At 40.4% G+C, this 23224-nt stretch overlaps 1 protein-coding gene across 2 annotated transcripts in view; it reads left to right on the forward strand.

Annotated features, from left to right (window-relative positions):
• unc13c (unc-13 homolog C (C. elegans)) overlaps positions 1-23224 on the forward strand; it is a 111535-nt gene that overhangs the window by 73013 nt on the left and 15298 nt on the right. For both annotated transcript variants that reach the window (XM_085764924.1, XM_085764934.1), the window contains exons 17-24: positions 153-286; positions 2442-2527; positions 14489-14615; positions 15993-16089; positions 16714-16857; positions 17094-17171; positions 19290-19367; positions 23065-23153. In XM_085764924.1, coding sequence (XP_085621050.1) covers positions 153-286; positions 2442-2527; positions 14489-14615; positions 15993-16089; positions 16714-16857; positions 17094-17171; positions 19290-19367; positions 23065-23153 — 833 coding nt within the window. The remainder of the gene's footprint in view (positions 1-152; positions 287-2441; positions 2528-14488; positions 14616-15992; positions 16090-16713; positions 16858-17093; positions 17172-19289; positions 19368-23064; positions 23154-23224) is intronic.

Raw genomic sequence — 23224 nt, forward strand, 5'->3', positions numbered from 1 at the left:
TAAATGTAAAGACACAGAATAAGTATCGCTGAAGACTGCAGCTACTAATTATCATCACAAAGGGTTTTATTTATTCATGAAAAAAGTGTGACATTTGTCTTAGTTTTGCTTTCCTTTTCTTATTCCAGTTGTATTAAATTCCTTCTCCACAGAGCCGGAAGCAGGACCTTCCCCGTGAGGAGCAGGGTCCGTCAATAAAGAACCTGGACTTCTGGCCAAAGCTCATCACTCTCATGGTGTCCGTAATAGATGAAGACCGGACAGCTTACACCCCAGTCATAAACCAGTATGTACTTCTTTTTTACGCCATGCATGCTCTTTGCCAAGAAAGTACAACAAGAAACACAGCATAATGTTTTAATATAACTATAATTTGCCAGTGGATCTACTTGTTAAATTGTTAAACGCTGAGCTGAGTGAGTGATATAGAAGAGTTTTCACTCTAAAATTTATTGTATAGGACATGTACGTGAGTGTGTTGTTGTGAAAGTAATAGCTTGCAGGTTGAATAGCCATATGCAGATTAACTTTAAATTACTTTTTCAATAGCTGTTATTTTTATTGTGTTTAATTGTTTATTTGGCTAAATTAAGGTCAATTTTGGCTTCATTATTCAGCACAGAGGATTATATAGATGAGGAAGAGAAATCCGTCCTAAATAATCACCTCATATTAATTTTAGAGGATGTAAGGGAAAAGATAAGGGTCCTTCCATCTGCTTCAGTATAATGTGAAAATGTTTTCTGTAATTTTTGAGACAAGAATGGGAGCAGTGTTGCACAAGAAAGCTGTGAGGCAGCCAGAGAAGCCAGCGATGAAAAATACTTTGTTTGCATGGTGAGCCAGAGTACAGATGCATCAAAGGGGAACACAGTGTTGCTGAATTACATAACAGCGTAGAGATTTGTGGGTCGAAAAACAAAGGGGGACAGAGAGCTGTTTGGTTGGTGGTGCTGAGAGAGCTGCAAGATGTTTGTGTTTGTGCCCTTTAGATGATTTGGTTAATAAAATCAAATAAATTGTGAAACCTGAAGAAAATGGAGTGGAGCTTGCCTTAGAAGAAATATGATGTCTCACTCATACATATCCTCTCACACTTTAGCCTCCCCCTTTCTTCTCCTCTCCTCTCCTCTCCTCCCTCTTGCTGATTTATGATGCTTATTAAGACTCTGTTTATGCCCTGAGCTTTCTCTCCTACACTGTCTAATGATAGATGTGCAATATTCATGTGCATTTCCTCCACATTCCTCTGGTCAACTTCCAGAGTGACAGCAACTCTCATGTTGTTTCACCATAAATCCAAGGATGGACCTGTTGCTTTTAAATAAGAGGAGCTGGTGCCAGTGGGAAAAAGAAAATATTAGTCTGTTGCTCTGTGCTCAGAATAGTTACATGGGTAATCTAGCCTGGATGTTTTCAAGCCAATAAACTGATCCACAAAATGTATTTTTAATTAGAAGTATCAGCTGTTTTTAATTAAGATAAGAAGCTTCTTCAAAGACCACTTCCAGAAATATTGCACAGCATCAGTAATATCACCAAATAGGGTTAGGGTTAGGCATGTACAGTGGCACAAGATGTTACATTCATTTTTTGCTATAAAGGGTTTTCATTGTCTGCCTTGCCTACAGTACAGCATGTGGGTGCGTTGCAGGGCTGAGGGATAACCAGAGAATAACAGGAGAGGGATATTCTCAGAGCAATACAGATGAAAGAAGATGCAATTGTTTCTGAGATTCTGTTTTTCTTCTCCAGTAGTGACTGGAAGCACAAATCCACCTCCTCGTCTCAGTGTTTGTTTCTTCGCTTCACAAAAGGATACACCAGCATTTGGAGACAAAAGAGTGTGTGTGTTTGTGTGTCTGTGTGTGTACGTGCACACACACTTGGGCTTTGTCTGTTGCAGGAGTGTCCCAGCTGAGCAGATGATTCTAACATCAATAGAAATTGGTGGACAAATTAATTTGTTGTTGAAAAAACAGGGCGGTCTCCCGCGAAAGTAAAACATTTCCAGATAAATTGAACTTTCTCCCCGTCATCTATAAATGTCCTCCCATCACTGTCTGAAGATACGGATAATTAAACCATCGACATCTCACATTCAGGCTTTGACTGAAAATCTATAGGTATTCAAAAAAGTAGATTACTTGCCAAATAGGTTGCCACCCTCTGTCTCCTTCCTCCACTTTGTCATTTCCCTCCCTGTACGTTTTTCCCTCATCTTCAATCCCACGGGTATGTGTGTCCCATTCCGCCCTTACTCAACCAGGTTAGGAAATAATGGGGGATTATTAGATTAGGAGATCCACCAACCATGTCTTTTTGCACATCTGTTAAGTCATTTGTTAGAGATTCGGGCTGGGCCGAGCCATCAGGCCACCCAGTCGAGCATGTCATTATACGGAAATGAGTTTGATTGGAATCCGTCTCAATTCCTCCAGGTTTCCACAGGAGCTGAACGTGGGCAGGATCAGCGCTGAGATGACGTGGAACCTCTTCGCCCTGGATATGAAGTATGCAATGGAAGGTCAGTAATGCTGCTGATAAGACAATTGCTTCTTGAAGGTGTGCGAGTAAGGGAGTGAATAAGATCTTAACATAAATTATATAAACCGACTGTTGGAACAAAATAACAGATAACACTTTCGGATAAGGTTCATCATGGTTTGATGTGATGCTCTCTCCTTCCTCTATAACTGCACAGGGATGCATTTAAAGTGTTACTGTGTTATACCTTTGCATATCTGAGTGATGTTTATTGGCTGGTCTCACAGTGTTGTTTATCAGCTGTGTCTGGCTGTGGTCAGCTCTACTGCCTATCTAGATTACACTTCCCTGATTTCACTGTATTGATCACTATAGAGAAACTGGAATGTCTTGTAATCAAGATTAACATTGGATCAGTGGCACATTGTTGATGTGCAAGTGCATGTTTCTGTATTTTGTAACCTGTGTTGTGCAAGTGTTTTCACAATTAAGGCACAGTTGTCTATCTGACTTGAACAATTAGTGAGAAGCTTTTTGATGTATGATTTTTAAGCGGCCTTATCCCCACAACCTAGCATGATTACAGACATACAACAGGCCGTGATGAGGTTGCATGAAACGCATTTGACGGATGAATTGCCTGCAATGTGCAGCATAATATATATATATATAATTTCGTTTGTACCTTGGTATGAATGACAATAAAAGGAATTCAATTCAATTCAATAAAGTCATAAAAAGGGAGATTTTGCATCATATAAGTGAACTGAACTGATTAACAATCCATATGGACCAAAATACTCCATCACCCTCCTTCACTATCACTAAATACAGAAGAGTGTAAACCAGTCATTCCATCGCAGTCATGTAGCGCTTAATTTAAGCAGAAAAGACGCAAGAAAGTAATTCACATTAAGCATTTGTGTAATCTGCAATAGGTTAGAACAGATTTTGTCCACAACAGATAGCCTTTTTTTTTTTCAAAGAGCTGAGATTTGCAGTGATCGAGCAATAAATCTCTGATCTGCTCAGCTGGCAGGAAGACAGATGTTCCCAGATATAACGTGGGTTTTGACTTCAGTCTCCACCCCCTTTTTCTCCAGCTCACCTCCCAAACGGCTGCAAAAGCCTCCAGGAGGTTATTGATTGAAGGAGCTGGGTTTTTTTCAGGTTGGAGGCTTCTGGATCAAACCCCACAGGATATCAGGATATATGGAGAGGGGTGTGGGTGTGGGAGGAATGCAAAAGGGAATTAATGTGAGTGAGGTTGTGAATGAACGTTAAAATGCCTGTGAGTGTGTTTGCACTTAGGGACTCAGTGGGATATCACCCAGGGTTGTGGCTTCATGTGAATGCTTGTTCTGAAGTTTGCCTTGACTGTGTCACTATAAAGCAGTGAGGATTCTTGAGCTGCAATACTTAGAGATCATGTAATATGATGTTAATGCTCAGCACACACTGTAATGTTCAAGTTTAGCAAATTCCCGGACTTTAGCCAGACTTTGTAATATCACGTGTTCAGAAATTTGTGATGCCTTTATTGGCACCACACGCCTAGCTTTTATCTTGATGCAGCAGAGTTTTTCACACAGACCTTGCTTTATCCAAGTCAAAGCACATCTCTGGTGAATTAGCCAAGAGAGATAGGAAGTGGTAAGAGACACTGGGCAATCTGACTGAGGTCACAGACTGGAAATGCTCCTTAGACTGTGGGTAAGACAAAAAGCAGAGATGCACCAAAAGAGTCAGCTGCATTTACAGCTACAGAAGCTATCTCAGGACAGTTTTCATATACAGTCCAGACCATACCATATAATTTATGATTTATACCTCATCTTTGCAGCATATACCTGCTGCTTTCTCCTTACCAAATCATCTCAAGTTGCTATGGCAACTGCATACTGCAGTGTCTTGATATACTCTCACATTCATGCAAGAAGCATGTTGATTCTATACATGCAATATACAAGGGTGTAAAATGTAATCAGCTTTAGCTAGAAAAGTATATAGTATTGAGTATTAATCACATAAATCTGACCATGCATCAGATTTTAATGAGACGGGTGTAGATTTATTGGCACGTACATGTACACACATGGCTGTGCCTTCCTGGACTGAGGTAATGAGCAGCTATAAAGCAGCATGTGTGGATAATTTGAGATGAGATTTATATGAAATCACTAGTCATAATATATTTTTCTCACTTCTCCACATTTATATAATTTTTAAGATTCACCCTGGTTTTGTAAAATTATCAGTGAAACCTTGGTGGAATATTTACTGAAAATGTATTAAGTGTCAGGAAACATCAGTCTTCCTCACACTAGTGTTATTGTCGAAGTTATTTTTTCTCAGACCTCCCCTGCTTTCTGTCATAAATAGGATGTTAGCACCCTGTTGCCTTCCTGTGCCCTAAAGAGAAAAAAACAAGTCTCCATCAACCTTGTTTCATAAAGTATTTTCCACCGCTGTGTGAAGAACAGTAACCTATTTATCATGTGTTTTGTGTTGTAACGCAATCCAGCAGATTGTTCACATAATCAAAGTGCATTGATATATTGTGAAATTAAGTGTAAAAAAATGCGGTGAATACCAATGTCCCTTATGAGAAGACAATTTAGAAAACAGTTAAAACAGTTAGAAAATTGTGTTTATTTTACTCAATCTGAGGTTCAGCCGCAGCATTTTTAATATAAATGTTATATGACTATGAACAAAGAATCATCAATCCAAAAGAATTCATCTATGAAACTGTCCTCAGCAGCAAGTAGTCATTTTTTACATGTCTTCAAAATAGCATGACTTTAGTCTCATCACGTTTTATCGCAGGAGGATCATTGCATTTATTCACACTTATGGCAGAATGGTGTGTCATCAGCATAAAGCTATGCACTACAGTCAGTTCGAGGCTAAATGAATTAGAATTGTGTCATTTTTCTTTTAGATAATTAACAAAAAAGGTGTAGCTCTTGGGGGATACCTAATCAATTTTAGGAGTAAAGATCAAAAATCTACCTGTGGTCATATTTATTGAATAAACTACTGACGGACATCGCAGATAAATGATAACCTAAAGGAAACTACACTGCGCCTGACAGGTTTATTATTTTCGAGTGATTACACGGCTTTAATGCTGTTTTACAAAACAACGCAGTTTCGTGATAGCAGAAAAACTATTTATATCATTTGTCTTTTTTCCACTGTGTGAAGGATAATATACAGAGTCACGTCAATCGATAAACAGATAGAGACAGAGAGACTTTTTGTGACCATATCTGAGTCGGGGCATCTGGGCATGTGACCACCTAGGGTGTTACTGACTGCTGTCACAGCAGGTTTGGGCAGTGTGAGTGTTTGTGTGTATGTGTGTCTGATTTGCCTGAGGGTGTCCGTGTGACAAAAGGAGACAAGAATCATGGATGCACTCGGTCACATATCCGCTCTTTCTGGCTCCTTGAGCTTGAACCCTCTTCCCCTGCTTTTCCTCCTCTTTCCTCCTCTTGTCAGTACATCACCGCCCGCCCACAGCGACACGTGCCAGGAGGAGGACATGACTGTCATCTTCCTCAAAGGAGCACTTTGTATGAATTATTGCTCATTTCTTGTTGGTCCTGCTGGCTGTTGGAGTTCTAGGTTTGGTTTGGTGGAGACAAGCTCGTAGTTAAATGAAGAAGAGTCTGATAGCTCATAAATGAACAGTGCAGACTGTAAACCACATAATATGTTTTACTACAGAGATTGTACTGTAAAATGCATTAAAAAAAAAAACAGATGGTGCAAGTTTGGACTTGGCAAACTTTACATGAGGCAGCAGAGACAACTCCGTGTGTGATTCCATATATTGCTCACACTTAACATCTTCTATAGGGGAATGTAGTGCATTTTTGTGGCATTAATATCTGCCTATTCATAATGTATTGGCCATAGTACACTACATTATGTAACCAGTGTATTTACGTGCCATTTAGTTGATAAACTAAAGACTCTTTGTTAGTCACTCTATAAATCTATCTAAATCTAAATTATCAAAGGAAAATATAACAAATTGCATAACAGATACACAATACACATTTTCAATCAGTAAGACATTTGGCTTCATGCATCATTGGACTCTCCTTACAGAGAACACAAAGAGCAATTAATGAATGCTCGATGAAGAATTGATAACATTGACAGGCAGAGTAATACGTGCAATGTAAGCTAACCATAACCTGACAAATGAGGAAAGTTCCTATCAGGTGTGTGTGTGTGTGTGTGTGTGTGTGTGTGTGCGTGTGTGTGTGTATAAAATGTGTCTCCAGACAAAAGGGGACATGAGTGGCTATCTGTTAAACACAGCATTGAAACCATAGGGGATTTAATTACTCTAGTAACAGCTCACTGCTTTCGACAGATCACTCACAAAACATTCCTCCGGCTGCACATTCACGTCTTAAAACTGGTAGTGGAAGAGCCACAATTTATTGTACCTGACTACACGTTGGGGGAAGGTGAGACAGTTCTGATTTGACTCAATGTGTTGCATCCATTTTGTAGGAGAAGTAATACTTTGGAAGTTTTTTACCCTCTAATTTCCCACTGTGATACTTCCTGTACCCACCATCACACTGACAAGCACCTTTGGCAAATGCCTATGTGCATGTGCGTGTGCCTGTTGAGATGATCAATTAAAACGCAACAAACTCACAAATGGGTAGTATACATACTATATGCATGCAAGGTCACATTTGTAATGTATGCACTCTGCACACATACATTCATGTATGTGCTTTTACACAGTCAAAGGCGATAATGATGTGGTAGAGGGTTGGAATACTGAGCCAGTCGAGGTCGTTGCTTCTCTTTCTCATCCAGACAAACGGAAGTAACTCACAGTGACCTGTTTACATAAGAAGGCACAGCGAACTGGCAGGGCAGCTGACAGAGACACCCTGAAGGAGGCGGGCCAGAATGTCCTGCTTTGTTGGTCTGTGTTTTTCTGTCTGTGCATTTGGGCGAGCGCTCACTTGTGCAAGTAAAAAAGAGAGAATGAATGAGGAATAAAAGAGGAATCTATCTGTGTGTGTGTGTGTGTGTGTGTGTGTGTGTGCGCGCGCACATTACTTAATGAAGTCTTTGATGCATCCTCTGCTTCCTGCTCCGAGGCCCTTGGTGCTGGTGCAGAAATGGATGCTACTAATTTTAGTATCTTAGTGTGGATCTCTGAATGTGTGAGAGAGCAAGTAAGTGCGATAGAGAGGGTGGATGGAGGAACAAAAACAGAATGGATAAAATCAGAGACAGGGAAAGGAGAGGAAAGATGTGAAGGTGAATGGCTGCAGCTAAACTCATTCACATATTCTCAAATGCCTATGGTAAATACTCCAAACGATGCTCTGTTGTCACCCCTAGGTTTTGGAGTGGTAGGTAGAGTGGTTTTAAAGCTCAGAGTGGAGAAGTTCCTGCTGTTGCCTCTTTGCTTGTACCTGACTCTGATGAACTCCCGGGTAAACCAAAACTGTATAAAGCAGAAGGGGCGCATGTGGAGCTCAGACTGTGGTGTATGCCAGCTTGTGGCAAACATACGTTCACCCACCTGACACTCAAAGAAGCCAGCCCTAAGTAGTAATAATAGACTAGTTAAGTTGGGCGTTTTAACATGGGAGTCTATCTCTTTTTTTCTTTTTCTTTTTTTACCTGCTGAGGTTGTCACCTTATTTCACATCATCATTTTTGTGATGATATCGTAAATTCTTGATTTTTCAGAAATCAGTCTAAAGCTATCACACAGGAAATTTAGATTCAATTAAAACATTGACAGATTGCAAACAAGCTCCTTGACAAAGGTTGCATGCCAATACAGTAATTTGTCTATTCTCTGGTAACAAAGGGAGTTATCGATAGGGAAAAAAAATAGTGCTACATCCAGACTTCAGAATACTTCAGTGATGAAGTCCCACAGTACATGCTGTATATCCACAGTATGGTTGTTTAATGCCCATGGTCTCTGGAGCATGTCATTAAAGATCCAATGCTCCAGCAGCCTATTAACTCATCTTCAGCTCACTGGAATAGCTTCACTCAACAGAATATTTTAATTGAATTGCAATTAATGTACCTTCAGCAGTGGGAGCCGTGTTTCTACAGAAAGACATTGTTTACGGTGCTCAGGCATGGCTGTAGGATATGTGCTGCAGATTTTAATAAGCTAGCCTATAATTGTTTGTCTCTGATGCCTCTTTGCAGTTATCAGAATAACACTGCACTCTTAGCTCTCATCTGTCTGTCTGTACCTCAGCTGACAACTGATCTCTTTTTATATTGATAGGGTTTCTAAAGCACCGACATGATGTTCAAGACCTTACAGGTGGTGCATTTCTGTTACACTTACGTAGATACAGTATTTCATAAATACTTAATACATCCTCTCCATCATCAGTACACGCAGATCTACCTGCAGGAGGGTTTTTTTTCTTCTCTTTTTTTTACGAACACAAGAGTCCTCTAAATGCCTGAAGAACAATTTGTTGTTTCAGTGAATTTGTTTTGATACAGTTGATAAAAACAAATGCAGTTTACATTTGTAACAGAAAAGTCACACTACAATGTTGGTTTTCTACTCTAAACCAGGGTGGACTCTTAGATTAGTGAGTCATAAATTTGGCTTTGTCCGAATGCATTATGTGTTTGAGTCACATCAACAGGAGTTAGTGTCTCTGTGGGCTATGGTGTTATAGCAGAGCTGTGTCAGTAGGTCCTGTGATACAGCTTAAGAAGCCTTTTGACAAAACTGGGTCAGAAGCCAAGATGAATGAATTATGTCACACAGAAAACTATACTGGACTCGGCTGCTATACTGTTCCCCCAGTCTTTTTTTTCTTCTTGAACAAACCTAACCATATGCTCCTATACATATACATATGTATGCTCAGCAAATGGTGATTGGAGGATGGTGAGCAACTGCAGTTTGTCATAATATCCATGGCATTTAAATCAATGAGGAAGAGAGTGCGTTTGTCAGCCCCTGTGGGCTGAGTCAGACAAGATGACATCCTCACCAGGGACCTTGAGCCTACTCCTCCCTCAGGACAGCCCACACTGTTTACCACCAGCAGGGCACAAAGGCACACACACACTCACACGTGCACACACGTGCACACACACACACACACACACACACACACACACACACACACACACACACACACACCAGGATATGAAAGTACCAATGCACAGACTTAAGCACATGCACACATACACACTTGTATACACAGATTTGAGGGACCAATTTTAGCAGCATAATTATTGCTAGATTATGTGTCTACAGACAATGAGAGCACATTCAGGCACACTTGACTTTATGTGCATTTGAGCATGTACATGCTATTTGCAAAAGCATGGATTGAAGTGGAATATAAATAGGATGTGTGTGATGGTTTATCATTATCTTTTCAGCACGTCACATTATCTGTTCAGCACCTGTGCCAATCACAGTGGCCTGTAATAAAGTGTCACACCAAATGAACCAGACCTACATTGGTGTATAAGACTAAGAAAGCAATGGCCAGACTGATGTGCACTGTAGTTGTGTGATTGCTTTATGACAGCTTGGTGCTGATGTCACACATCCCTCCTTCAATCTAGAGACTGCAGATTGTTTAGGTGTCAGTCAAATGAATTAAAGACAAGGGTGTCATACAGTTTGCAGGCAGTTGTGGGTGACATATGCTGCTAATAATTAATGAATAATCTCTCTAGTGTTCTTGATACAATCTTTTTTTTTTTAGCATTTTTTATGGTCAGGTTAAATAATTTGTTTGCATATTCCACAGCAGTAAATACAGTCCTGGTCACCAGCTGTCTGTTCTCATTTGACAGTCAAAATTCAAGTTTTTGGAATAATTCAAATACCTGACCTTGTGGCATCTCATTTGCAGGCAGCTACTGTATTGTTGTGCCTCTGCTCAAACCTTTGCATCATTCACAGGGTGCAGGGCGCAAACATGCCATACGAATAGATAACACGTGTTTCAAGGTCAGAAAAATAACACATTGTTGCTTTTTGTTTCCACAAGAATAGCACACATTCAAATGTGCACATGCGCATGTACACATTATGTGGAATGCATTCTTTTTTTCTTTTTTTTTTACATGTCAGTCTGTGTAACACTGCAAAGAGGCCTCAAGAGGCTGCATTTGCATAAACAGCATGAATAACTAAGTGCCTAACCTTCCAGGATGACAGATTGTCCATTTGAAAAAATCTGACACCTAAGCTTACAAAATTATTAGTCCTAGATGTGAAATTCATCAATGAATGATTCACATGGAGATAGGCCAGCATGTAATTCAATGTTTGAGCAGTCTCTAACAGTTTGTTAAACAGAAAAACAAAGAATTATCTCTTGTTTCCTGTTTTTTTTTGTTGTTGTTGGAATTCTGAGAAAGAAATTAAATAAAACCCTTGTCTGGATTATAAAGAAAAGAAAAAACAAGTTTCACAGAGTCTGTATATTCTGTTGTGGGATCTTAAAACACTGCTCCCTGTGGCCTCATTTCGCTCAGTCTCACTCCTCTATTCAGACAGTCACATTGGGCTCAGTGAGTGGAAAATTATATCTTTTTGCTTTTATTCAGAGTGTGCAAAGAAGCACATTCAGTCCCTCTGTGGTTCCTTTTTTCTAGGGAGAGAGGATATCAGCTTTATGACTCCTAAACGGAGGAGTTACGAAAGATGGAAGCTTCTCAAGGACTTATCGCTCTGTTAACCTCTCGCAGATGTTTCTGTCTTCAAACAAATGGTTTTACAGCTTTAAGGAAAAGTGTTGTTTTAGAATATTTGGATGAACCATTACATTCTTTAAATGATAGAGACCTCAATGTGTTAATGCAGTACTGCTGATCTAAGACAAAGTTGTCTACTCCTCCTGCCTTTCCTGGATATTTGTTTAAAAATATTCAATATGAATATCAGTTTAGTGCAATCTCTGAATTAGCGACAAGACTCTTCACTCATTCATTCATTCATTGTTTTTCCAAGAAAGACTTGAAATGAACACTTCTTCTGAACCTTCCAATTGAGTATTGTACTGTATTATTTTTGGAAACAAAAGAAAACCTTAAAAACATGCATAGTGACATTGATTATATCTTTGTATGTTTATGATAAATGTGTGAGTGGATATAATGAAACACACACACTCTCTGCAAACACACATACAGCAAGCTATCACCTGCTGATGTTAACTTTTTAGTCCCCCAGCTGCCCTCCATCTGCTTCCTTTAGGTGACTGTGTGACTGTGAGTGTGTGGAGTCAGAGCTCAGGGCAGAAAGGTTGACAAACTGTGATTGTGTAGTGTAACTCTGTGCATGTGTGTGTCCTGTCCACCCCTGTACGTATTAAAGCTGGCTGGCAGTGCCAGCTCTGTTATTAAAGTGGCACTGCCACAGTGGGCCCTCTGTTCAGATCACACAGCCTCTGCAGCAGAATAACTGCAGGACCTCTCCGCAGTAAAACAATCTCAACTCAATATTCACACTGTTTAAACCACCTGCTCCTTCTATGACACAGACTGACTAGGTGAATCCAGGTGAAACCTTAAATCCCTCTGCAATTTCAGCCATCAAAGCCACTTTGACCATGAAGGTTAGGTGTAGATGAAAGCAGTGATCCCAGCCGTTTCTAGTCTTCAGCTCCAACAGAAAATATCTGCAAGGTGCTGGGATCATTGTGTCATTGTAATGCACAGGACATTGTAAAATTTTAAACAATCTCCTGCTGTGGCTCCTGAGATTTGTGAAAAGTTGTCCGTCAAGATGTTAAAATCTGTTTGTGCAAGTCAAACAAACCCCAGGCATTGTGTAAGAGGAGAAAATAACCTGGATAGGAACGATGCTGCACACAATATTTTATGGCTGTAGTTCTGTATTGGTTTTTACAATAAAGGTCCATCTAGACACCAAATGTCTAGATCTGTCATACAGTCATGAGGCAGAGGCAGTCCATTCTGTTACCATGGCTGCCGTAATGAAAACGAAGACATGACACTGTGATCTGGGCTGATTAGTTTATCTGTTTAACCCTCAGTTTTAAAAGTGGGTTTGCAATGAGCTGCAGTAAACTGACTCGTCCAGTCTAACATTGAATTGTACATTTAAATATATTGTCATTCAGGTAAATATGTTAATTACACATATGGAAATGTTCTCCTCACAGCTTAAAGGAGTGTGTGCAGTGGCAGGCGTTGCACTATTCATCAGAGTAAGCACTCAGGATTAAGGAACAGCAGCTAGGGTGCAATGCATTGGAATTAAACATGTCTTTGATGTTGTGTGGATGTATGTATCTCATCTGCAAAAGACTGGGATATGAATATGTTTTTCTTTATTTCTGCGTCACCAGTGTATAAGATCTGCTGTCAAGTGTCCACAAAGAGACACATATTATGTGGATTTAGCTGAGATGGATTCACACCTGGCAATAAGAAAATGCCTCGAATGTGTTTCAAGTGACCATTTATGATGAGATGCAGCCTCCTCTTCTCCCCACATTTTATCTGTGGAAAACTGCAACAGCAGCAAAATAAAAAAAAAACAGATATCTGCAGTCTGCCATGCAAAAAAGGATTACATGGCTATTTGCATACTGGATAAAATATACACAAAAATCTTAAAATGAGAAGGAAAGCCTGGACAAAATAAGTGAAACAAAACCGTAAAGAGTAAGAGATAAAGGCAAATACACGCACACACACAGGGCTGAGGTGATCTGCTATGGTACCTTCACAACCATAGAGGATTATTTAACTTTTTTTGAAAGACTGAGTAGCATACTTTGTCACACATTATCTGAACTTCATATGTGAAGGTAGTGGGGTGGCACTTTAATGTCAGTCTGTCGTTTTAACTGAATGACTTTCTGATCTTAACAAAGATTTAGATCCTGTATAAAAGAAAACAGCACAGAGGTGGATTGCATTGTCTCTGGTGTGAGAGGCAGATGCACTGCACACCGAGCCACCCACCGCCTTCCATCTCTGTACCCGATACGTACACAGCAGCTGTTATTCACATGGCCACAGGAGATTACTTGTACAGAAAATTCAAACAGGCTGTAAAACAAATGACAAATACTTTCATTTTTTTGATGAAGACACTCCCTAACTAAGCCTTCACTCTGCTCCTTTTTAGTGTTTTATGCAATATTAACTTGCTTATCTGTAATTTATTTCATGTCTCCTCTGTCTGCTTCTTCCTCTTAGTGTCAGTGCATTACATGCAGAAGCGTAACAAAGACAATTGAGTTTACACAGTGTTGCCGTTGCAGAATAGTTTCCCTCTCGTTTGTATTTCTCCCTTGTGTTTTTCTCGCTTTCATTTCTTATCCTTCACTCTGTTTTTGCTTCATTGGTTTCCTTTCTTTTCCCTCATCTCTTCTTCCTTCCCTCCCTCTACTGCACCATCACCATCCATTACTTCTCCAGGGGATCCCATGGAAATGTTTAATTGTTCTGAAATGTCTACAGTGAGCTGGACTTAATGACTCAGCAGCCATGTCAGCTGATATGAAAGTCCAATCCATTTTAGCTTCAGTTTGTTTGCAGTCATTCAAGCAGGGGCTTTCATTCTTTCTTTTGAGGAGAGCAGGACACATAGACAAGCTTGTTTTTATTTTCTCATTCTTTGATATCTCTATGCTGTACATAATCGAGCCCATTAAGATGTCAGATTAAAAGCAACCACTGCTGCCCAGGTCCTTTTTATGCATATTAAAATATTTGTACATTTCTATTCGAATGTGTTTATGCTTGGGCCTAGTGAGCTTTTTTTTTTTTTTTTTTCTTTCAAAGAAGCAACAGAAATATGGCACATGCAACATGTTCACTATTTTAAGGCACCAAAGTTTGACCCCTGCGGTTCTGCCTTCCAATGTACTATGCTGTGTGTTCAGTTCATGAATATTACACATTTCTACTGTACATGCTAACATATATGCTTCTCATATTTTTATCTGCTTTACAGAGCATGACAAGCACCGCCTATGCAAAAGTACAGAGTACATGAATCTTCACTTCAAAGTCAAATGGTTCCATAATGAGTATGTCCGTGAACTGCCGGCCTTCAAGGGTGTTCCTCCTGAATATTCACTGTAAGTGTCCACTCGTTTTCACACGTGTACAGGAAGACATGCATCAACACGCTTTGACGTTTACTTCACAGTATGCGCAAAAGTGCACAGATACACTATTAATTAAGGAGATATATTTAATTCAACTTGATGTGCTAAAACAGTACAAAGTAGAATTGACTACAAATGCATAATGAAACAAGAACACCCACGCTAAGACAGGGCAACAAGAAACAAGAGGAAAAGGTTGACAAGTCAAAGCTCAAACTGTTCAATTGCTTCAGGATGTCTGAACGAATTAGGACTGAGGACATACACATCATTCATGGTTCACATGGTCACTAATATTTCTCACATTCATATTTACATACTGTGACTAAGGCAAAAAGACAAAAGCAAGGACTTAAAGACTGATCTCAGAAGAATGTTTTATAGCTTAAATTAAAATCAATCAAATCATCTGTTTTTTATCCGTAACAGAAAAAAGATCATAATGTGAAGGTAATCACTATCATTGCAACTTGGACCAGTTAGTGGTTGAGTCTGAATCTGTAAAACTGTCATATTTTAAAACAAGCTGATCATGAACTGTTTTAGATGAGGAAACAAATGTATAGGCTAACCGCATGTTTTTGTTCTTCTGTTCACGTGTCTTGTTTTCCTTATATATGCATAATCATATGTACCACAGCTGCAATTCAAACACATGTAACACAGAGAGGGAGGGAGGCAATGCCCTGTCCCATCATGCCAGTCTATCAGAGTAATGACTTGCCCTCCCTGTCTCAAACACTGTCACTCACGCACGATGTCTGGCAGGGTTGATTCTTCCAGAGCCACACACATCATACAAACACACATACTCATACACAAAGTCCTTCTCTTTTGTATGCCCGTCTCTCTTCTCTTTCTCTGTCGCCACACCCACCTTATTTATTGGATCTCCCTCCTGTAGCAGATGCCCTTAACGTGAATACAAAAAAGCTTTCGGGGGGACATCCATTGCTCTGAGGACAAGTTCAGGCACTGTATTAAGCAAATAAATGGCCAAGTGAAAGAGACAAAACAGCATTACTATTCCACTAACCGATGTACTTCCTTACCTGACGTAGCCGTCCAGGCCTGTCCTGTCCTCTGCTGTCCTCTGCTGTCCTCTGGCTGAGCCTCACAGTCTCCAAACTGAAACCTGATACCAGTGTCTACTGTGCTGGAGCTTTGGCCCAAACCACATCTTCATTAAACACACACACATTCCCTGATAGTTTATTTAGAAGTTAAAAAATCATGGTTTATCATCATGTCTTTCCACGTAAACCCACACTCATCTGGCCCTCCTGACAGATGAAATGATCCAACTGTGATTGGACCTCTCAGTGACAGAAGGCTTTTCTTTTCCAGGTGGTTTGAGCCGTTTGTCATTCAGTGGCTTGATGAAAATGAGGACGTTGCCATGGATTTCCTGAATGGAGCACTGGAAAGGGACAAGAAAGATGGAGTGAGTACAGCATTAATTTATTCCTCAATGTGTAGATTTATATTTAACCAACAATTATCCAAGGTCTGCTAAGACTGAATTTACCTCGTATGGAAAAGGTTGCAGGGGGATAAAGGGAATTTTACAGACATCAAAAGGCAGGGATATGACTGAAATATCAATTAAATTGATAATGATTTTTATAAAAACAGGAAGCAAAACATGAATTTTTAGGGCAGCAAAAGACACAGAGGGATATTAGGCAATAATGAGAGGAAATGTGTTCACAAGGCATAGAAATTGTTGCAAAGTATTGACACACCTTCACACGCTTGTATGCATGTGTCAGTTTTATTAGCACACTGGAAGTACATTTTTTTGGACTTCTCTTTCAGTTTATTGTGTAGAGAAGCTTTTCTGGTTGCTGCCAACAAAAAGCTGTTTGAAACATTGCATAACACTATGATTTTGATATATTTTTAATGTTAAACAGAGAAGTAGTAGAGAGGAATATACAGTATTAATAAATAGTGTTAATAACAGTATTCATAAAGGGGCACTTTCTTGGGGAAATATCCACATAAATGTAATCTTCCGTTAGCACTGACTTCTTGTCCTTTCCTTCAATTCTCTTTCTTGCCACAGTTCCAGCAAACCTCGGAGCACGCCCTCTTTTCTTGTTCGGTGGTGGATGTGTTCACTCAACTAAACCAGAGTTTTGAGATTATCAAGAAACTGGAGTGTCCAAACCCACAGGCTCTGGCTCACTTCATGTGCCGCTTTGCAAAGGTCAGGCTCTTTGGAAAGGCCCCCCCAGTGAACCCTGAATGCTCTTGTTGGAAGTAATAACTCACAGTTAAAGAGTTTGCCATTGATCTGAGAAGACTCTTTGGTATATTTATTCATTTTGATATAATCTTGTTACCAGGCTGTCATTGCTTAAAGTTTTCAGTGAGTTCCAGAGATCCAATAATAGAATGGCAAACAAACTGTAATTATAACACTGTCTCTACCCCTCCTTTCAGACTATCAACAAAGTTCTTCTGCAGTATGCTGCAATCGTAACCAAGGACTTTCCTTCACATGCGAGTAAGGAGAATGTGGTAAGTACCCACAGTCTGCAAATATTAATACTAACGATTCCATTAATGCAATGGTTTTTGATGCAAATACAAATGTGGTGAGTATAAGTATGGTGTTTCCATGATGATCTTCTTGAGCATCAGTTGGCATGGAGACCATAAAGAAAATGTTTCAAAGAGCAGCACAGTCTGTTCTAAACTGAGCCCGGTGCGTCTTCTGTAATGCTCTTAACAGTCTTTATTAAGTGAAATGCAATTATTCATTTCACAGCCCAAAGCTGATGGAGCAAAGTCACTGGTATTTTCTGGGCTCTCTGTCCATTGTTCAATGTGATGGATGACCAAATGTGGAGCCTTGTGAGTGGCCTAATTATCCACACTGGTCTTTGAAGTTGAAGTAAGAGATAACACACAGGGAACTAGCGGGGGAGGCAGATGTTTCTTTACAGTGTTGACAGGCTCATTACAATTGTCCCAGAGAAAACATGAAGTGTCTCTTCTCAAGACAGGCCTGAAGAGAGACAGATGATGGAAAACAGGGAATAGGGGACAGATGGTGTTATACGGTAACAGGACTACATCAAATTAAACCTAATCTCTAATTTGTTAACTGTCTCATAACACATGAAATGAGTCAGAGACATCTTTACTAGGAACATCAGTGGTCCCCAACCTGAGCAGCCTGTAACACCCAAAGGTTCCTTGTGAAGTTTTACACCTCCAGTGACACTGGTGAGCAGTTTGTCCCACTTTGTTTATGTCATGCAAATTTCGCAAGGATGCATTGGTACATGTGTACATGCTTGTTACACAATATAAAATCCTGCGCAGATGAACACGACACAATGTGAAGTAATGAAGAAGGTGACTTCACCTTTAAATCATCAGGGGACTAACTGTCTCAACTGCCACAGTGTGGTCATGACTTACAAGTTCGAATGTTCAGTTTGCTTCAAATTACATTTCAAAATTGACCAATTTCAGACTTATAAATGTTGTTTTGTGTAAGATATGATTACCCTGTGACACCTTGTTCCCCATTTGTTGAATCCCGAGGGCTCTGTTTAGTCTCTCTGTAAAACATAGAACTGGTATGAATACATTTCTTGATGTAAATAATACTGCCAGAGAAAACTTGTTAGCTTGTAGTTATCCTGTTCAAACTGCATTATCTTAATGAATACTGTAAATGAATTGATGAGCAGATGTACATAATTTCACCACTGTGAAATGGGTTTCTTTTTCATTTGATATCTATAATCTTGTTTGATGTCCCATCACCCACTCACATACTATAACTGACAGTATATCCAATGTAATCAACCTCCTTATTCTGTATTTTCAAGATGGACATATATAGCTGTGGGAACTCGCGATTACGTTCATTCAGATTTAGAATATCTAATCACTCTCAATACGAATATGCTCATAAATCTGGTAGAGAGTGGTCCTTTGTGTGCTGCTGCGGAGGCACCACTGGCTGCTTTGTGGACTGAAAGACACCAATCATCCTGCTCCTATGGGATAGAGAATTATCATTTTAGTGCTATCCATTAGCACAATCATAATTTTTTGTCAGTTGTGTTGTTGGGTTTTTTTTTTTCTTCTTCTTCTTTTTTTGGTGGTGGTGTGTGGTGGTGGTGGGGAGGGGGGTAGATAATGTATATAATAGGTGCCTAACTGAAAAGTCTGAAGAATGACTCCCAGTCTCCATAAAAAGCACCGTGATTAATGTCTGTCATCTGTTAAACTTGCTGTGGATCTAAGAATCGATAATGCCTGACATATTCAGTGCAGACATTTCTCTCCCTGCTGTATATTACGTATCACATTTCCCTTCTGACCCTTGATGTTGTGCAGAAACCTCGTATCTTTGTATAGATGAAGTGTCAGGAAATCAAAACTGATGGATTTTTACCGTTGTTATACTTGTGATTTGTCCGACAACTCGCCCTGTGTTTTCCATTATATTTGCTGGTTTCTGGCTCACAAACTGTAACCGTACAGTGACAACAGCTGTGAGAACAGCAAATTGAATGTACTAGCTTTTTCAGAATGTTAACGATTTTTTTTTTCTGGCCCCATCAGATCAAACACTGCAGAGACAATGTACTCATTTTGATTCTTGTACTTTTACAGCCCTGTATCCTCCTCAACAATATTCAGCAGCTCCGCGTCCAGCTGGAGAAGATGTTCGAGTCCATGGGAGGCAAACAGGTCTGTGCTTACCTGCGTGTGTCTGTCTGCTGAGTGTGTGTAAAGGTTTGAGGCGATTCACTTTCAATACAACTGTCAAAACTGACAGGTCTAAAAATATATTTTATCAAATAAAAAAAAATATTATAACGCAACACCACTATGACGTGTGTCCTTTCACTGGAAGGTCACGCCACAAGGTTGTCTCAAGTGGAGGATCCCCAGAGCTTCAGAGGATTGGGTGTCATCCCTGAAGGACGCTTTGGCAGAGTAGATGCAAGTTAATACTGAGGTTTAAATCTCCATCCTCAGATCAGCGCTCTGCTGCGGAATAAATACTGTGTCATGATTATGTAGATGATCATTGCAAATGACATTTATAAGTGAAAGTGAATTGACCCCCAACACTCCCTCCTTCAGTTATGTACTTACCCATCAAATAGACTAATCTGTCATGAAGTTCACTTTGTTAATATCACCTTTCCTTTGTAACTTCCTCCTTAAACCCTCTAAATCTGTGTGTTGGGTTTGAAGCACCTTTGAATATGTTCCCTGTCGACATGTCAGTCTGTTAGTCTAACCTCAGAAGCAGCGACCTCCGCTTCTTGTGACTTACTTGCATGTTTCTCTTCCGTATCTAACGCCTGTCTTGCCTTGCGTCTTGTCTCCTGTCGTTGTGTCTCCTGTTTCCCCCCCGTTTCCTTCCTGTGCTCTCTCTCTCTGTCTCCAGGAGGAGGGGGTTGTGTCCTTCTGTAAGGTGTGTGCAATAGGACTCGTCCCTAACACCCCTTCCCACCATTTACCGAATGATACGAAAAAGCACGCCCCCTCCTCCCACAATGCCTCCCCACCATTCCTCCACGCTCCTATGCTTCTCACCCCACCCCCTCCAGCAGCATGTGCCACAGAGCATATGGAATCTGAATTACCCATCACCCCTCTGGACAGGCTACTCAAGCTCACCATCCCCAGCGCCCTTGGGATAGTGGTTCAACCCACCCGATCCCACTTTTATTTTTAGCCTGCTTTTTTTTCTATCTGCCACTTTTCTGTCCATGGCTAATTTAGAGTGATGTTTACTAAAGTCCATTGTTACCCCCCCTCCCTTTTTCTGCTATGTAAAGAGCGGAGTCAGGGGCTCACCAGGTTGCTGGCTGTGGTTTTGATCATTTCTATTCATTCCCCAGGCTGCAGTCACAAAATGCTTCAGACAGGAATTTTTCAGACTGTTTAATGAGCTTCTCAGTTGAGGTGCTGCTCCCTGCTCCCAGGTAGCAGATCTAGACCTGGATCACTCCCAGACTGTTTTTTCTGTCTGGAAAATAATGCAAAAGAAGCCTTTATGTTAGGTAGTTCACCCTAATTTTGTAGCTCAAGTGTATTTTCTGTGAAGGTTTTCCATTAGTTTCCTGTCTGCACAGTAGCCTATTCATTACAGAATAGTACCCTATCAGCAATTAACTCCCAGAGAGCCAGTGTAATTACCCACAGCTGTTATCAAAGCATTACCAATAACAGAGATTAGCAATAATCTCTTACAGTGCCCACATTTATGGAATCATCATGGACTGATGTCCACAGATTGATATCTGGCTTTTTTTTTTGAGTGTTTGTCCTGTTTGCTAATGTGCTTTTCTCACTTTAGTGACGGTGGTTTTTAAACTTTTATTTACTCGGAACTGTTAAGGACAAAGTGTTTTGGAATAACAACCTGCCGGTGAGCAGATATTGTGTTGTTGAAACAGACAAAGCTGAGCTGCAGTTGATAGGCTTTCAGCCAGGGGAGAGTTTGTTCACTCTGGAGGGCTCAGTGTCGAGTGAAACCAGCTACCATGGTGATAGATCCTGAAATTGATGTTTACTTTTTATAAAGTTTCATCACCATGATTGGAAACATTGTCAATCACTAAGTTTTCATCACTACGTCACTTTCTATTCTATTAGTTCTATAAGTGTCAAAGATATGTGAAAAAGTTTGAGGTGTTATCACACCATGTACATAGATTTAGCACACACGCTGACAATAACTAGTCTCTGACAGTTCAAATAGAGCATGAAAGACCTAAGACATGTGATCTACAGTATTCATAGCGTCCCATATGTAATTATCATTCAATACTCCATTCTCCACATCATATCCAATTTCCATGCCAAACCGGGACCTTATCTCTATCCTGACATTTCAGAAGGTGAATCGTTGATATTTCCAAACTAAAAAACTGCCTCACTGGCCAAGTCAGAAATTATCTGTTACTATATTGTTGACTACATTTAAATGAAGGTTTTTCTGACAGGATTTGCAATCTTCAGGTAGCTATTTGACTGGAGCATCAGGTGCCACATGGAGTCAGAATGGAGTTTCCAACTCTCGGGGGTCGACAGGTGCCTTGGTTTATCTAACAGCAGGATGAATTTCCTTTGCCAGCATTCCCATTAAGATACAGTGTCCTTGAAAAAAACTGAGAATCTCAATTTCAGAGACTGCCAGGTTGCAGATTAGAGCCCAGTCTAAAACTTTCCCCAGGCTAGGGGGAACTGATAAAAGACTACGGCCTACAGTATTTTTCTGCTATCACTTGAAAAGATGTTATCCATTACTCAAACAGCGAAATAACATCTCTAACCTCTATGGGCAATTTTCTCTGTGACAGAAAAATCTTGCATGCTGCAATCGCTTCCATTCAAGCGACAGCGGTATGAACACGCGCACATGTGAGGACACATTCACACACTTATAAATCTATCCCATTCATGCTGCAGATACAGTAGAAGCATGTCTGCAGAATAACAATGTCTATAAAAGGTTTAGTTTACACGTCCACTTCCCGGCTGAGCCATCCGCCATTAAAATGTGTGAGATGAACGGCTCCATGGCTAAGCTTATCGGTTCTAATGTGACGATCTGTCATGCATGTGGTGTGGTGCCTGGCCTCACACAACCATCTCAGGCACTCAGCCTCAGCAACGTGTGTTCTCCACCCCCATTCAAAACATCAATATTTGGACATTTGTAAAAACGTAATTCATAAGCCCACTCATAAGAGACAAGCGGATGCACTTATACATGCATACACTGACATAAATACACACAAGACATCTGATGTCCACCCATGCATTTTCTCACATCATACTCAAAACCTCAGACGAATACAAACATGAACACATCTGCACATCCATCACATGCACATGCATATTTATGGCACTGCAGAAACCCAACACATACCATGCATGGGCACATAAATGCTGTGAATAAATTTGTGAATTTCCTTCTTGTTAAGGCAAGTCAGTCAAATTTTGGCATGAGAACATACAGAGATACAAGATTTTATGTATGGATGTCAGCTTTATGCCCCTGGGAGACGGCAAACTTTGTCTACTGTAATGTGTACTGTGGTAGTCCACAAAAATTTCCCATTTTTGAGAGACCACTAGCCTAGATCCCTCTTTGCTGACACCATGTCTCATGACTCGGCAAGCAGTCATCATTGCAGCGCTCGGAGGTGAGCCTTCCATTTGTATTCAGAACGTTACTTGGCACAGATGGCAGGCAGAATGAGTGGGAGGCCACCAGCAAGGCAGGTTACTCTCCTCTGTGTCTGTCGTCTTCCCTCCTTACACCCCCACCCCAGTTGAGGCATCCACCAGAGACACAGAGTTCTAGACAGTGTGGGCTACTGTATGTGTAATGATGTAGTAACTGTCTGTCTTCCACCGACAGCTGGATGCAGAGGCAAGTGATCTGCTAAAGGAGCTGCAGAATAAACTCAACACGGTGCTGGATGAGCTCAGTGGAGTGTTTGGCTCCAGGTAAGCATTACAGTAGTCTGACTCACTGTGTGTGTGTGCGTACCTGTATGGGATAATTCTTATTTAGGTTA

The sequence above is a fragment of the Trachurus japonicus genome, chromosome 3, assembly GCF_045865225.1.
Source record: "Trachurus japonicus isolate A0001 chromosome 3, Traja_1.0".
NCBI classification, from domain to species: domain Eukaryota; kingdom Metazoa; phylum Chordata; class Actinopteri; order Carangiformes; family Carangidae; genus Trachurus; species Trachurus japonicus.